The following is a 15,965-nucleotide window of genomic DNA, read 5'->3' as shown; positions in this document are numbered from 1 at the left end:
CAATGATCAGTGACAAAAACTTTGAGGCCTAGGTGTTCTGGGAGGTCTGCCTGCTTTCGGGAGTACACAAGATGAGACTCACTTCTTTACACCCTGGAAGCGATACCCTGCTTGAACGATTTAACAACACTCGGGTAAACCAGCTGGCTATCATATCAGCAGACCATCAGAGTGACTGGGACTGACACTTCACTCAAAATTACTTCAGCTTTGCAGTTCTATAAAGCAGCCTACTCCGTTATCATTATGTGTAAAAACATCAAACCACACACACACACACACACACACACACACACACACACACACACACACACACACACACACACACACACACACACACACACACACACACACACACACACACACACATTTTCAGAACCGCTTGTCCCTTACGGGGTCACGGGGAACCGGAGCCTACCCGGCAACACAGGGTGTAAGGCCGGAGGGGGAAGGGGACGCACCCAGGACGGGACGCCAGTCCGTCACAAGGCACCCCAAGCGGGACTCGAACCCCAGACCCACCGGAGAGTAGGACTGCGGTCCAACCCACTGCGCCACCGCACCCCCTAAACATCAAACCATCCATACTTAAAACAAGCCAAACACAACAGACTATTCACCTTATTAATAGAGAGGGCAGGTTATTACCAACAGTATTCAGTGGAGTTAAACAGAAACATAGTTGCAGACATGTGATGCTTAAGTAAACTTAGCTTGTTTCTTTCCACTTTATGCACCGATTTTCATCGCAGGAGTAGGTGCGTAACTCAGAATAGATGAATCCTGATCACCTTCCTACAATTTTTTTTTGAAAGGTACACAAACATTTACGTACAATACAGGAGTAGTGGTTGTGTAAAGGCTTATCTGGGCATGATCATAAAGTTATGTCAACTAGTCAACTTACATATACGCAGGCAAACTTGTATTTACAAGTTTATGGATGTGACAAAATATTGAAACAAGCCCGTTTTGTCTCCTCCTATGTCTCTTTCTCCTAATGTAATGCACAAATTGTATTTCTCTGAGATGTAAGTCACTGGAGAAAAGCATCTGCTGAATGAATAATGTAAATGTAAATGTAACTAAAAGTTACTAAGCACACACAGGCTTAGTAAAACAAACACTTCAGTACTAACTAAGGCGTTTTGGCGGGTTGCCTTCTTCAGCGTATTTAGCCATCTTTTCTCAGAATTGCTGCATATGTTTGGGATTCTAGCACCCAAATGGATCTTGAAAAAGTAAACATTCATACATGATGTTTGACACTGAGACTGGCGCAGCTTTTGAAAAATGCTCCAGCTTCAGTTGCATAAATACCAAAGCCTGCTGAGAGCAAGAGAACGTGCGAACAGACGTTGTAACTTTCGCAAACAGCTCCCTGCGCGCCTCACGGACACCACGGTCCGCGCATGTGTCCGGTACCGGCTCAGTGCAGCCATTGAGCTCGCGCGGTTGCCATGGAAGCAGAGGCGGGGCTGAGGGGCGGGGGGGGGGTACTTGGAGAGGGGTGCGGGGCTGGCCGGTTACACCCACCGGAAACTGGCTCTGCGGCGCCAGCAGAACTCGGTGGGAGCTGGAAAGGGCTGTGTTAGAGGGTCTCTTGTGTGCTTTAACCGTTAATACTGAGTGATTGTCGGTTTCCACGCGTGGGCAGTGAATGTGATATCAGCTCTGCGATGGCGCCATAACAAAGCGGCAGATCACTGGGCCGTGGGGTTTTTGAGAGAGAGCAGCGGGTGCGCCCGTGGGAGGAGGAGGAGGAGGAGGAGGAGGAGAAGGAGAGGAAGACCCAAGCTCATCTCGACCACGATTGACCAGAAACCCCGGTCAAGACACATGGCTCCACCATGCGGCGCTGCGCTTCGCTAGCGCTTCCTTCAGCACCTGACCGGCGGCTGCGGCACAAGCGGCCAGTCCTCCGTGTGGCGTGACGGGGCACGATCGGGCCTGTACCCATCCGGAGCTCGGGGGGTCTGGAGGTGTGGAGGTCTGGAGATCCTCCCTCCCACCACAACCTCCACCTCCGTCGCTTTCCCCCCCCCCAGAACCCGCGAAGAAACGCCGCATTCCCTCCGACGTGCGCGGGGATGCGAGCCGTGTCCCCGCGCGCCCCCCTCTCTGGATGAGCGAGACGTGCCGCGCAGTATTGGCCGCGTGCGCTGACGGGGGCGTCCGTCTCTGCCCATCTCTGTTTCTGTTGTTCGCGTTTGTATGGGACTGTCGACTCGGGGGGTGGGCTCTGCCAGCCGATCCGCCGCCCGCCGCCCGCCACGGTCCCCTTTCGCTTTCAGTCCGCAGCTGTCAGCAAAAATGTGGAGGTGGGGGCGGCTGCGGCTGCGACTGCAGCGCGCGACGAGCCGCTCCCTGCTGGCCTTCATCTTCCTCTTCTCCATGTGCACCTCGTGCCTCTACTTCATCTACGTGGCCCCGGGAATAGGTGAGCATCCGCGTGGCATTCCCTTCGCCTCCAGTCGCTGCATTTTTCTTTTTCTGTGCTAAATGTGCGGATGTTGATCGCAAGAAGCCGGGTTCTGGGAAATGGACGCCGCACCCCGCCCGTCCTGCGCTGTGGAAAACGGAAATTAAACTTCATTCCGATGGATGGCGGGCGGGCGGACACACCCACGCGTCATCGGAACATGCGGACACACGCAAACGCAGCATCATAAGTCAGACACACCGACACACGTTGCGTTGATTATGTATTCAGCTGACAAGTTGCACTGTCAAAATGCTTACAATGATGTACTGATTTATTTTTACTGTCAATTCAGGGTAAGTACTTACTCAGCAGGAGGTGGGATTCGAACCTGGGTTGTCCCAGTACCGGGTGCTAGCTCCACTAAATGCTCCACTAAATACACCACATACTGCCCTGTAGGTGAGCCATGTTTTTCCATCAGTGACTCAGCTTCATGTGTTACTGGGGGGCTTGGCCATTGAAATTCCCCCGTTTACTGACCCATGAAACCAGGACCACCTGATCGTGACAATGCTGCAGAAAGCCACAGCAATTCTTAAAAATACCTACAGTTACAGGTCCTGCTGCTCCAGCGCTCTGTCTAGAGAAGGCGAAACCATAATGGCATAAGCAAAAAAAAAAAAAGCTACAAACCCCCCTCAAGTTCAAACTGCCTTTGGGCTGAGAAGGTGAACCCCAGTAGACTTACACACCTATGATTGTGTCATTTTGTGATAGATTGTAAATTTGCAGCCAAGTGTGATGCTTTCTGATGATGCACCATCATTGTTATTAACACGCTGAAATAAAACTGCTATGCAGCAGTACTGTTGCTCATTGTGTGCGTATTAATAAGGAGAGGTGTACAGCTGGTAGTGTAGTGGTTAGAACTCTACTGCCTTTGGACCTGAAGGTGGTGGGTTTGATTCTGACCTCTGGCTGTAGTACTCTTGTTGAGCTAGGTACTAACCCTGAATTGCTCCAGGAAAATTTACCCAGCGGTATAAATGGGTAGATAATTGTAGGTAGATTAACATTGTAAGTTTCTTTGGAGAAAAGTGTCACTTAACTGAATAAATGTGTTGTTTTTACTCATAGTACTGTAGTAGGCGCACAGTTGTGTCCCCGTTGGCCTCGACTGCATTGCCAGAGGATTATTTATTTATTTTTTATTATTTTTTTTTCTTCTTTCCCTCCCCCTCTTCTCCTCTGTCTGATTTTTAAGTCTGAGGTCTTTGGCAAATTCTCCCAGTAGTTTGTTACGCATGCAAACGGCTATCGGATTGCGCTGGGAATATACAATATACTTTATTGTGCGTAAATGTAGCAAACGGTCCTGTGAAACAGCAGAAGTGCGGCAAACTTGTTCACATTTATACTGTCTCGGTTTGACTCAATGTCTATTAGCTCACATGTGGTGGTGTATGCAGAGCTTGAGGCATGCATTCTGAATTTGCATTTATTCATTCAGTAGGAATGAATTTATTTGCTTTCCTCCAAAGCTACTTAGAATGGTAAGATACATAGTTTTTTTTTTTTTTTTTTTTAAAAGCCATTTATCCAGCTCGGTAATTTCTGACTGGAGCAATTTAGGGTAAGTACCTTGCTCAAGGGTACTACAGCTGGAGTTGGGATTCAAACTTGCAGCCCTTGGGTCTAAAGGCAGACACTCTAACCACTGTGCTACCAACTGCCCAATTTGCTTTTTTCTGTTTTCTTACCCTTTGGTACATGAGTCCACACACAATTTAGTGCTTTGCTTTCCCAGCTATTTTCTCCATGGCCTCAGACCACAAAATCTAATTTGGCTTCTATAAATGAACAAATGCGATAATACCATTATCCAGTGATAAACTGTGACTCATTATTTTTAAGATTACTGTTACACAAAAAAATGAAGTTTTCTGTGCTTCGAAATGTGCAACAGTAGCTTTGTAGAGCTGAGACCATCTCCCCTGTCGTGTCGTTTGTGTGACTTGAGCCTATTTTGTCCATTTCATTCACTTAAATTCTCATTTTATACAGAAAACTTCTGTAATTCTCCATTTATTCAGATTTAAGATATTTGTTTAAACAGGATCTGAAAACTATGTCTAGTCAATGATTGAGGGAGATTAATGTTGGGGGCAGCTGGTATTGCTCAGGAGCTGCTGGCTTGCAATCGAAGGACATAGGTTCAAATCCCAAGATATTTACTGATAGAGTAAATATTTCCCAGATGTGTAAATAGGGAAGTTGTTAGTAGCTTAATATAGTACTCCTATCATTTTAAGTTGGTTTTTACAAAAGCGTCAACAAAATGTTTGTTTTTTCTTCAGATTTCTCAAATTTTTCCAGTTTACAAATGATTTTTAAATGAATCAAAGGCAGTTAATGTAGGTGGACACTGATGTTCGAGGTGAAACCCTTCTGGCCTCTTGCTACAGTGCTGCTGTTTGTGTTGTGTTCATGCCATATTGTGCTTGTCCTAGTTTTTTTTTTTTTTCTTTTGTTCACCCTTTATTCTGTCCAAATTGCCTTGACGGGTGCTTTATTCCCTTTGCTGGAATTCTTCCCAGGAATTGTGCGGTACAAGAATGTGTGTCCAAAACAATTTGCCTCGATATCATCCTTTCTCAGGTGCGGAGAATAGAAGTGAAACTGGCATTTGTGGGCACCTCTGGATGAATCTGGGTACTAGAGGCAGGATGTATCTGGCACTCAGATGTGTCAAAAGTGCAAATGATGAAGGGTGCTCCACCTGGCCTGTGCCTGTAAAACTGGCCTTCATGCAGCAGTTATCTCTGTTTAAATGTCTACATTTGGCTCTATCCATAGAGCTCACAGCCTGCTGAGGGTCACGGCAACACTATGGTGTTGTCCTGTTGTAAAGTATCACATGCTCTGTCCTTAACTGATAGCTAACTGGCACCTGGGATGCTTTTTTTTTTTTTTTTTTTTTTCTCCCCCCCCCTCCCCCTGCAGTTTTTAGACCCCTCCCTGTGTTTCTGAGCAAATGCTAAAGGTGAGAATGTCATCTGAGATTCTTCCTTAAAATAAAATAATTATCTCTGCGGATCTGAACAGTTAAACTTGTGCTGATCTGTTTCCTTGAAAGTTCCGGATCCAGAAACACAATTTTGGCATGAAAATGTTATGACCAATATTATTTGGTTGGCAGAATTTTATAGGTCACCTTTTACTCATTTGAATGATTATTTGCATGAGGAGTCTAGATTTCTGTGCTCAGGGCTTCACCCATTGTTCCATTCCAGCCATTCTGGTCTCACTTTGCATTATTTTAGTAAGTTGTGTTTGAATGTTCAGTGTTAAGATGCTTCTCAAGCTTTGTGCTTTTTTTCTGTAACCATCAGCTTGGTGTCTGTTTCCCTCCTTTTTTTGAAAAGCAGAACATGCTTTTGTATATTTGCCTGTGACTTCTTGTGATTGAAATGAAACTTTTTTTTTTTTTTTTTTTTTTTTTTTTTTTTTTTTAAAATTGGTTTTATGAATCACCCGGTCAAAGAAACAAGCAAGCAAATTGCATTCCATACATACTACGTGCAAGGTTTGGAGGACAAAGGAATACAATGTTTCATAGATGTGACCACGTAGGTACGTGTAATAAGTTCCAGAAGGGTATCCAGACATTCCATAATTCCTCTGTGATGTTGGTCAAATTTAATTTTTCAATCTGAAGGACATTAATCAGTATAGTCAACTACGTCTTTACGGGGGGACATCAGGTGTGGACCACAGCGTTCAAACACATTTCCTTTCCAACTATGCAGAAGTAATCAGCAGAGGTTCTGTAACTTTGTCAAAAAAGTTTGGGTTGTGGCTTATGTAAATAGAAAACAGATGGGGACAAATTGAGCAGAAACAGTTCTGAGTGTGGTGCCATTGTGGGGTCCTGCAGCATTGCCTACATGTTTGTCCTGTCTCCCTTTTCAGCCAACACCTACTTCTTCATGGTGCAGGCACAGGGCATAATGCTGAGGGACAACGTTCGAACAATCGGACATATGATCAGGCTGTACACCAACAAGAACACTACCTTGAACGGCACAGGTGAGCAGCTGCACATGCCTCTTATCGCTCCTTCCTCTTATCACGGATCTAATGGGTTTATTGTTGCTTTGCTCCAATTAAATTAGCTCTGTCCGTGTGGGTTATGTGGTGGTGGTGGTGGTGGTGGCGGCGGCGGCGGAAGTGTTATTTCTGGGAATCAACACCATTAAAATGCATGCCCCTGAAGCGGTGAGGTCATCGAAATGTGTTATTTTAGATGAGTGGTTAAGCAAATTGGGCTTGGCATCAAGCCTTCATTGATCTTTAAAAGACATTTTCCCTGGGGACGTTCCCATTCCCTTTATCCGTTCGAAAAAGCCATTAGCTTGTATTACATAACTGTTTGTGGAAGATAATGGGGTGGGGTCTGTTTGGAAAAATGTCCGCACCCTTGTGGTGCAGTTATCAGTTTGTGTTGTCGCAGATTACCCCGATGGCAGCAACTCCAGCGAGTATATTGCTCAGCCAACAACGTACCTTCCGGATAACTTCACCTACGCCCCAAATCTGCCATGCCCTGAAAAGTTACCCTCTATGAGTAAGTTTTCTAATTTTGTCGTTATATTGTACCATTTCAGCGCAATGTAAAATTTAATACTGCATGGCCTGAAATCTGCATTGTCCAGTATATAATTGCTCATGGTGTACAGTATCAGGTTAGTGTGGTAATGTGCTTTTTTTTTGTATGGGTCACTTATTTAAAAGAAAAGTTTAAGGGTGTCATTTCCTCATAGGAAATATTTATTAACAAACATTTTCTATAATGCCTAATTTCAAGTGACCACTTTGTTCAACCTGTGCCTGGGATCGTGCGTGTCCAGTCAGTTTAAATTTCATGTTTAAAAACAAAGTCAAAACAAACCCTGCTACAGTTAAATATTCGCCTTTTAGATTAATAGATTTTAACTTCTTTATGTGATCAGTGGACTTTTTAATACTATGGGAAAGCAATATTTCCATGTATTACAGTGGAAACATTTTGGACATTCTTTCAAAGTATGTCCGCTATAGTGTGTTCTGTAGTTGAAATATACATATTTAACATTACTTACAGTGCTCAACATGGTCGACTGTCCAGGACAAATGATTTGTATACATTTTCGTTGTCAGGCAGGTGTATAATAAAGTAAGGTAAATTATAAGAAATTTGTTGTAAAATGTGTCATTTGCTTTTTGTTTCAATTTTTTTCCTCCCTAGAAGGTGCCAAGACGTATTAAAAATGAGCAGCATAGCCCCAGTATTTTATTTTGTATTAAGACGGTAGAATTACGTAATCTGTTTTAACAGCTTTATTTGAATTTCTTCAGTCATATCTAAATTTGGATCAAAATTATATTGCAAGCAGACATGTATTTGCTGAAGTAGTGAGTTCCGGCCCTCTGAAGGATATTTATTTATTTTTGTATTTAGTCAATGATCCAAAATTGGGCACGGGCTAAATTTGATGGGACAGGTGAAATGTAAAATGTACCCATCCTGTGGACAACTAGACACAAATAAAAATGAATATAGTTCCAAGTCCTGATATTATGTCCTCAACAGTGGACAAAAGAAAAAGATAAATGGTGAATTCTTCATGCCTAAGTAAAACCGACATGTGCTGTTTATACCTTTGAGTGTGTTAATATCTTACTGTTTGTTTTTCATGTAGATGGCCCTATTGATGTTAACATGAGTGAAATCCTGATGGAAGACATTGAGTTGAAGTTTTCAAAACACATGGATATTCAGTTCGGAGGGCACTGGAAGCCAAAAGACTGCAAACCACGTTGGAAGGTTTGATCTTAAGATCCTGTATTTTAATTGAATAAATATTTTTTTTTGGTTTCAATTTTGAACTGCGGTATGAAAGCTTTCATAGTCACTTTTAAAATGCGAAACAAACAAATGAATGCACTGGAAGGAGTAGCCTCATGCGAGATGCCGAAATCTGTGACGTGTCAGTTTTATGGATGTCGGCTGTTTGCGAAATTAGTCAATGTTAAAGTGCTTCAGTAAGCGGTTTGAGAATAGATCACAGCTGAAACACTTTCTCCATTTCTGTCAGGTGGCAATTCTTATTCCCTTCAGGAACCGCCACGAACATCTGCCAATTCTGTTCAAGCATCTTCTTCCATTGCTGCAGAGACAACGTTTACAGTTTGGTTTCTATGTCATTGAGCAGGTATGGCTCTTTAATTTGTCACTATATGGTTTTTAAAAAAAAAAAAAAAAAAATTCTGAATGCTGACATCTTGCTCAACACAGGTATCAGGATGATCTGTGCTACAAGCAAGTTCAGTAATGTCTTAATATTTAGGATCTCTGGAAATATTCTACATTTACACAAATCTGGGTTATAATGGAAGATACACTAGTCCTGTGTTTACAACATATGCAACTTGCAATGAGTCAGACTTACGAAGGCCATTCCATTTACTTGACCTTTATTATTTTCAAGTCCTGATGTTTGGTCATAACGTCACTCACTCGCTGTACGATAACATTGTCTGGTAGCGTCACTGCCGCAAGGCACCATATTTCTTATTGACTCAATCAGTGTGTGTATCAGCGACTGCATTTTATTTATGAGAATGTTTTATCTACAGAACATTTTGTTTGTGCGTCCACTCAAGATACTTTGTATTTAAAATGAATATCAAGTGTTCTGGTGGTGCAGAGAAGGAAAAAGCCATAAAAAACAGATCTTGCAATGAAAGTGAATACAATAGTGCAGCGTGGTAATATAATACTATGCTGTATTAACTTTATTTTAACATGAATAATACATTAAATTAGTGAAAAATATAACGAAGCCCTATTTTATGACATGGCATTCATTTATGTTAACTGTCAACGTATTGTGTGTGTGTAATTTTTTTTTTTTTTTTTTTTATATGTATATAAGCATCTAATACCTATTTTTTTTAATTCAGTTTTTTAGGTTTTGTTGGTAACGAATATTTTGCGTTCAGTACCAACTTTTGGTCGTGTGCTGGAAATTCAGGTGCTTTTCAGGTTCTCGGGAAGCTGTAACCTGGGATTTGCGTGTGTGTGCGTGTTTTATGACATAGGTGCTGTATGAGTGCTTTGAGAGTGTGAATCACCTTGCGTTCTTTACCAGGTTGAAATACACACTTCACCCCCCCCATCTTCATGTTGCTCCCCAAGACAGGCACCCAGCCCTTCAACCGTGCCATGCTCTTCAATGTCGGCTTCAAAGAGGCCCTCAGGGACCTTGATTGGGACTGTGTCATTTTCCATGACGTTGACCACATCCCAGAGAATGACCGCAACTACTATGGCTGCGGGAACATGCCTCGCCACTTTGCTGCAAAACTCGACAAGTACATGTACATGTGAGTGAACGTTCTATATGCAGTACCAATGAGACATGATCTTTAATGGTCATGAGAAACTTGATTCTTCGTTTCGCAATCAGTAACCCTTTACAACTGGGCATACGTGTGCAGTGCTTTCAGGAAGTATTCAGACCCCTCCACTTTTCTCAGACTTTGTTGTGCTGTGCACTTATTTCAGAATGGATTGAACAGATTTTTTCCCTCATCTATTGACACACAGGACTCCATAATGACAAAGGCGAAATGCATCTTTGGATTTTTTTGCAAATTTATTAAAAATAAAAAAACTGAATTCCCTCTTATGTAAATATTCGGACTTGTTATTGTGAAACTCCAAACTGGGCTCGGATACATCCTGTTTCTTTTGTGTTAACACCCCATCCTACTTAACAGAACTTGAGAAGATCCGCAAGAATGTGAGAAACTGCCCAAATCCGGGTGTGCAAAGCTGGTGGAAGAAAACGCAAGATTTGCCCATGTAGTTGCTGTTAAAAGGTTCTGTTTCAAAACAAGTCTACAACAAAGCGTGGAGAACATGGTGGGGTCTCCATACTTTCTGAAGGCACTGTAGGGGCAGCAGGTGGCATAGTGGTGAGAATCAACCACTACTTTGCACGCAAAGGGCTTTGGTTCGGATCCCCCTCCCCTTGTAGTACTTTTGATCAAGGTACAGTATTTAACTGCTTCAGTAAAAATTACCCAGCCATATAAATGACTAAATCAGTTTAAATAGATTAACATTGTAAGGCAGTTTGGGGAAAAAGTGTCAGACAAGTAAATCTATTTTAACTACTTATTTGTAGTAGTACAATAATTAGCACTGAGAGCCTGGATTTTTTTTTTTTTTTTTAAGTGTAATTGAATGTCTGCTTAGCAAGAGATGCAGAGACCTGGTAAAGTCATACTGCTTTGTTGTGAAATTTCCTCAAGATGCTTGTTTAATATTAAATCAGAAATGTGGACACAATCTGACCAGCCTGTGTATAAGAAGAGCACTGAAATGAATTCAGTGATACAGTTTTGAATTGGCTTGCCATCTGGGACGAATATCCTGTTTTTAAGTTCTAGACTTTCTCATCAGAATAAGATTCTTAGAGCAGGAAGACTTGCTTGCATCCTGTTTTTCTGCAGCCTGTGATGTGTGTTTCCAGTTCCTCTCATATCAGCCACAGCTCTGTGTGTGTGTGTGTGTGTGTGTGTGTGAGAGAGAGAATGAGAGAGAGAGATGAGCCTTTCTCTCTGATGACAGCTGGTAGCATAGTGGTTAGAGCTGCTGTCTTTAGATCGAAAGGCTGCAGGTTTGATTCCCCACCTCTGGGTTCAGTACCCTTGTGCAAGGTACTTACCCTGAATTGCTCTAGTAAAATCACCCAGCTGTATAAATGGGTAAGTAATTGTCGGTAGATTAACATTGTAAGTTGCTTCGGAGAAAAGCGTAAGCTAAATGAATAAACATAATGGGAGTGTATTTCTACATGCTGCTCTCCCATCACCAGTTTGTGTGTAATATTTACCCTGGTACAATTTTACGATGCATCATCTTTAAATAATTGCGTGACCCTGTTTGAGTTTGGTGCTTGCATAAAAAAAAGGGGGGGGACTTTCCCTCAACCAGTATTCATGCAAAGTATTGAACATTTTTGCATTTTTACTTTTTTTTTTTTTCTTTCCTCGTTTGCCTGCTTTGGTTGTATGTTTTAGCCAGGTAACAACCTCTTTTAGGGTTGCTGTAGTTGTTACCTAGTTTGCTTTTCTACAATAGACACAGTTCTGTAGGATGAGCAAAGCAGGATTTAAATGCTGGAATTTGATTGCTTTTTGAAATTCAATTGAAATTATGGTAACATGGTATTTTAAGATGTATATCCTGGACATACCATGGGCCAAGATAACCCCCTAATTGTAAATAAGTTCTTGTATGTAATTCTTATTCTTGCTCTAGCTGGTGAGAATAGCAACATAAAAGGAGCAGTATTTTTATGTAAAACCTGTCCTTTAGATTAATACTTCTATACACATATAGAGGTGTAGTGGTTACAGGTGTCAGCATACAGTCAAAGGACCTAGTTCTGAATCCCATGCACTGCTGTAGTGCCCTTAACCTATGTACTCACCTTAAACTTAAACAGTAAAAATTCTCCCGCTGAGTAATGGGTATGTGTTAAGTAGTTCTTTATATACAAACCTACCACTGACTGTTGCTATGGACAACATTTTCAAGTAAATGAATAAACAGCAATAGAACTTCCTGTAATCTTGCAACCATAATAATTTTTCCCAGTGACTTTAGCTACACTGAAGGTTTGAGTGTATTTTTATTATTTTTTTAATATTATAATGGTTTATGGCAACTTGGAGATGTGTATGTGTGTCACCCTTCTCACAGGACATGTTGGCATGATGGTGTGGCTAAACTGTGAACGTGTTTCTTCAGCCTTCCCTACAGTGAATTCTTTGGAGGCGTGAGTGGGCTCACTGTGGAGCAGTTCCGGAAGATCAACGGGTTCCCCAATGCATTCTGGGGCTGGGGCGGGGAGGACGATGACCTTTGGAACAGGTTTGCTGCCCTTCAAGTCATGTTCTTTCTATGGAGCTGAGCATAGTGTGCAGTTTTAGTTGCAATGTCAATAGACAAACTGTAGTTGGGCAAAATGCATCATAAATAAGTTATAACTTGTTAATATGGTGTATCCTTGACTAACGGGGACAGAGGCTGTTAAATGCAAAAGGTATAAAATAGCATGTGTATGAATCAAAAAAATCTGTTAAATAACAAATGATATATTTTGAACTTCTATGGCACCCATATTTACATGAAAATGACAGATTTAGCTCTTTGTATTGCATAACATGCATTACAAAATAAAACATAGTAATTATCCACCCTTAGCCCACATAATGGCCATAATTTTCTGTTTTTTTTTTTCCCCCCTCCAGAAAAACACTGAAAATCATGTAGGCTACTATATCCAATAGATCAAAAAACATTGTGTAGTCTGCTATATCTGCAGTATCCACTATATCAAAATACTGCATGTTATGTAGTCTGCTATATTTATTGTATTTACTGTATCAACATACTGACTATTGTGTAGTCTGCTATATCTACTGTAACTGCTGTAACAAGAATAGAAGTTGAACTTTATGTAGCCTACTCAGAAGAGGAGTCTCATTTTAATTGGACTATTACGGGGAAGTAACGACATGAACTGAAGAATTTCAACTGCTTGAGGATTTGCTGTACTTTAATTTGTATCAAGGTATTGACCTACATATGAAGAGTATGCATTTTGCATTTGTCAGGGGTGTTGCTCTTTTACATTTTGCTGCGTGTCTTTTGTTTCAGATGGACAACAGTAATATTCATAAATGGAATGGTTGATGGAAAAATCCAGTTTGACTGTACTTTTGTGAATTTCAGAGTTCACTATGCAGGTTTCAATGTATCCAGGCCAGAAGGGGATATTGGGAAGTACAAGTCCATTCCGCATCACCATCGAGGAGAAGTGCAGTTCCTGGGAAGGTCAGTCTGGGCCAAAGCTACTCTGAGCTAATGCATAAATCCATATTAATGTTTTTGTAAATGGATGGGCTTTTGCCAGTAGTCCATGCCTTATTTTTGTTATCCATTGATTCATCTTTAGATTAATGTCCATTTTTTGGTTTACTACCCAAGAATCAATAAGTATAGCCATGCCAAGTCTAGTACTTGAGTAGTATTAACTGAAGTGTCACCGCTACTTTCATGGCTCATGTGGCCGTGGAGGGCGGTCCTTGTTCCGGGCGGTAAACCCTAATTCCCACTATTCTGCTCTCTCTCAAGGCAGTGTTGCACGTCTCTGGTCCTGGATGGACACAAGGTGTCTGGTGTTCTTAATCACTTAACTTTCTAATTGGTCTAATTTCTTTGGTTGGATAAATGGGTTCAGGACCCCTCCATCTCAAGTCTCGATGTTTAATGAATCGGGTAACCAAGTTCCACCTAACTTGTGTACACCTTTGCACCTTAACAAAATGCCTCACAGCTGTTGACATTACCAGTGCATTAAAAAGCATTAAAAAAAAAACCTAACCAGTCATCTTGGTGGATATAGTGCCAGTATATTGATTTCCCCTCCCATTTCCCCATTTTAGCTGTTACATCCATGTCAGTATATTATAATTTTGTGTATGTGCACACAGTACAACACATCTTCATAAGCAGTTGTTTAAAAGTCATGTGTATTTTTTTTTTTTTTTTTAAAAACTTTGGTTACAACAACTTCATGAAGATACTGCTGAAATATAGTTTTCAAAGGACTGTGTAGAACTATAGGAATTGCCTGTTGACACAGGGCAACTATATTGTTTTCAGACTCAATAGATAAATTTTTACACACTGTGAGGAACACTGATGGAGGTAATGCTTTTTATAACAATTTTACATATTACTCTATTTTACTTCCCAGGTACAAGCTGCTGAGGTACTCCAAAGAGAGGCAACACCTTGATGGTTTGAACAACTTGAACTACAGCCCTGAAATCACTTTGAGTAGCTTATATAAAAATATTTCCGTGAACCTCACTCCAGAGCTGGCTCCAATCTCTGACTATTGAAAGTGTTTGTTGGCTGTATCTGTGAAGGGACTTTTGGAAAAGGTGCTTAACGGTCTGAGCTGGGAGCCTGTGCCTGTAGGGTAATATTGCCAAGCCACCTTATTTTTATGAAGGGTTTTACCATGGGGTTTGGGGCCTGTGTAATCACAGTTGCGCACGTGTGTGTGCGTGTGTGTGTGTGTGTGTGTGTGTGTGTGTGCGTGTGCGTGTGCGCGCTCATATTGTTCAGTGTTTCCAGTCTCCAGGTTGGCTCAAGCCACAAAATATACATTTCATTTTGAAGGAATGTGTTACCATAAACACGTCTTATTTTTATGGCACAGCCTTAAGGAATCCATATAGCTTGTCACTCTTTTTTGAGAAGTCCCATTGATAGAATGCATACCGTTGCCATAGAGACCAACAGATTTGCTTTTGGAGATTTTTTTTTTTTTTTTTTTTTTTTTTTTTAAAAAAAAAAGCTTTCCTCTGACCCCCCCCAAAGAAAAAGCATTAGGAGCGATATTTGGCAAAGGTACTTTCTGTCAGGCTCACAGGCACTACTGGTCTTGTATTACTAAAACACGTGACATTCCTCTAGCAGTATATTTACAATTTGCATGAATGGAGCATATGTAAATTTGGGCCTTTAAAAATGCTTAGCTTATTAGAAGTACAAAGGATGTTCTAATAGATCCTTTGTTTTGGCAGCTATAACTTTGTAAAGGGAGTAAGTAACTCCTATGAAATTAGTGTCATACCTACCTTATCGGGGGAGTCTTCATTTACTGCTTTATGGTTTTCACATACAAAATATAGGCTTTCAGTATCTTCTGCATGCCTTAGTTTATTTTAATATTGGAAAATCTTAATTTTTATCATTTCAGATTATTTTTTTATAAAATGTGTGTGTGTACCTGTTTGTATGTATTTATTTTTCTTTTTTTAATTTTTTTTTGTGATGCACTGTGTCAAGGGAATCTGCAGCTGCATGTCTTGTTTGAATTGAAGCGTGGGGGCACACCATCTGCCTGAGAGCAGTGTGTTTATGCCATTGCTGCTAAAAGCTAGAATGTTCCTGATTTTGGTTACACACTTGTTGGATTCTAGTTTAGCCAGTTTTCAAAATTGCATTTTATTTGAAGTTCATGTATGGCACTGTAAAATGAGCCATAATGAGAGTACAACAGTTATGTTGTTCTTGAAGGGCATGGAAAATAATTTAGGGCCATGAAAACTTTATTTTGTTGAAGTTTTGAGCACTGCAAGAAGCTGGTTTTAAAAAAAAAATAAAAAAAATAAAAAAAAAAAAATAAAGGATTTTTTTTGTACATATTGTTCTTGTTGATTTGTATATGCTGCTGTTTCAATAGTTAAAACAATTGCTGAAAATAAACTTGTATTAGAACTCATACTCAGTTACTGGTCTCCACTTACAAACCATGGTTATGGGGAATTTTGGGTTTTTCCATAACTTAATGTGCCGTATAACGTTCCTTATAGGACTGACTTTCAGTGCTGAGTGTACAATTTC

At 41.0% G+C, this 15,965-nt stretch overlaps 1 protein-coding gene across 1 annotated transcript; it reads left to right on the top strand.

Annotated features, from left to right (window-relative positions):
• The first annotated feature begins 1,522 nt into the window (after nucleotides 1-1,522).
• LOC108931694 (beta-1,4-galactosyltransferase 6-like) lies at nucleotides 1,523-14,889 on the top strand. Its single transcript, XM_029246515.1, has 9 exons — nucleotides 1,523-2,440; nucleotides 6,398-6,514; nucleotides 6,939-7,052; nucleotides 8,167-8,291; nucleotides 8,563-8,679; nucleotides 9,666-9,853; nucleotides 12,291-12,413; nucleotides 13,278-13,379; nucleotides 14,305-14,889. The coding sequence occupies exons 1-9, from the start codon at nucleotides 2,215-2,217 to the stop codon at nucleotides 14,450-14,452; spliced, it is 1,260 nt and encodes a 419-aa protein (XP_029102348.1). The 5' UTR covers nucleotides 1,523-2,214; the 3' UTR covers nucleotides 14,453-14,889.
• Nucleotides 14,890-15,965: the final 1,076 nt, after the last annotated feature.

This window comes from Scleropages formosus, chromosome 19 (assembly GCF_900964775.1).
Source record: "Scleropages formosus chromosome 19, fSclFor1.1, whole genome shotgun sequence".
Taxonomy (NCBI): domain Eukaryota; kingdom Metazoa; phylum Chordata; class Actinopteri; order Osteoglossiformes; family Osteoglossidae; genus Scleropages; species Scleropages formosus.
Note: the sequence above shows the minus strand (reverse complement) of the source record. Positions and strands in the feature narration are given on the sequence as shown.

Excerpts from the sequence above, each read along its gene's own strand:
- LOC108931694 (XM_029246515.1), top strand. The coding sequence starts at position 2,215 with ATGGGACTGTCGACTCGGGGGGTGGGCTCTGCCAGCCGATCCGCCGCC. Across the intron at positions 6,515-6,938 it reads CACTACCTTGAACGGCACAG|ATTACCCCGATGGCAGCAAC; the intron begins GTGAGCAGCTGC and ends GTGTTGTCGCAG. Across the intron at positions 7,053-8,166 it reads TGAAAAGTTACCCTCTATGA|ATGGCCCTATTGATGTTAAC; the intron begins GTAAGTTTTCTA and ends TTTTTCATGTAG.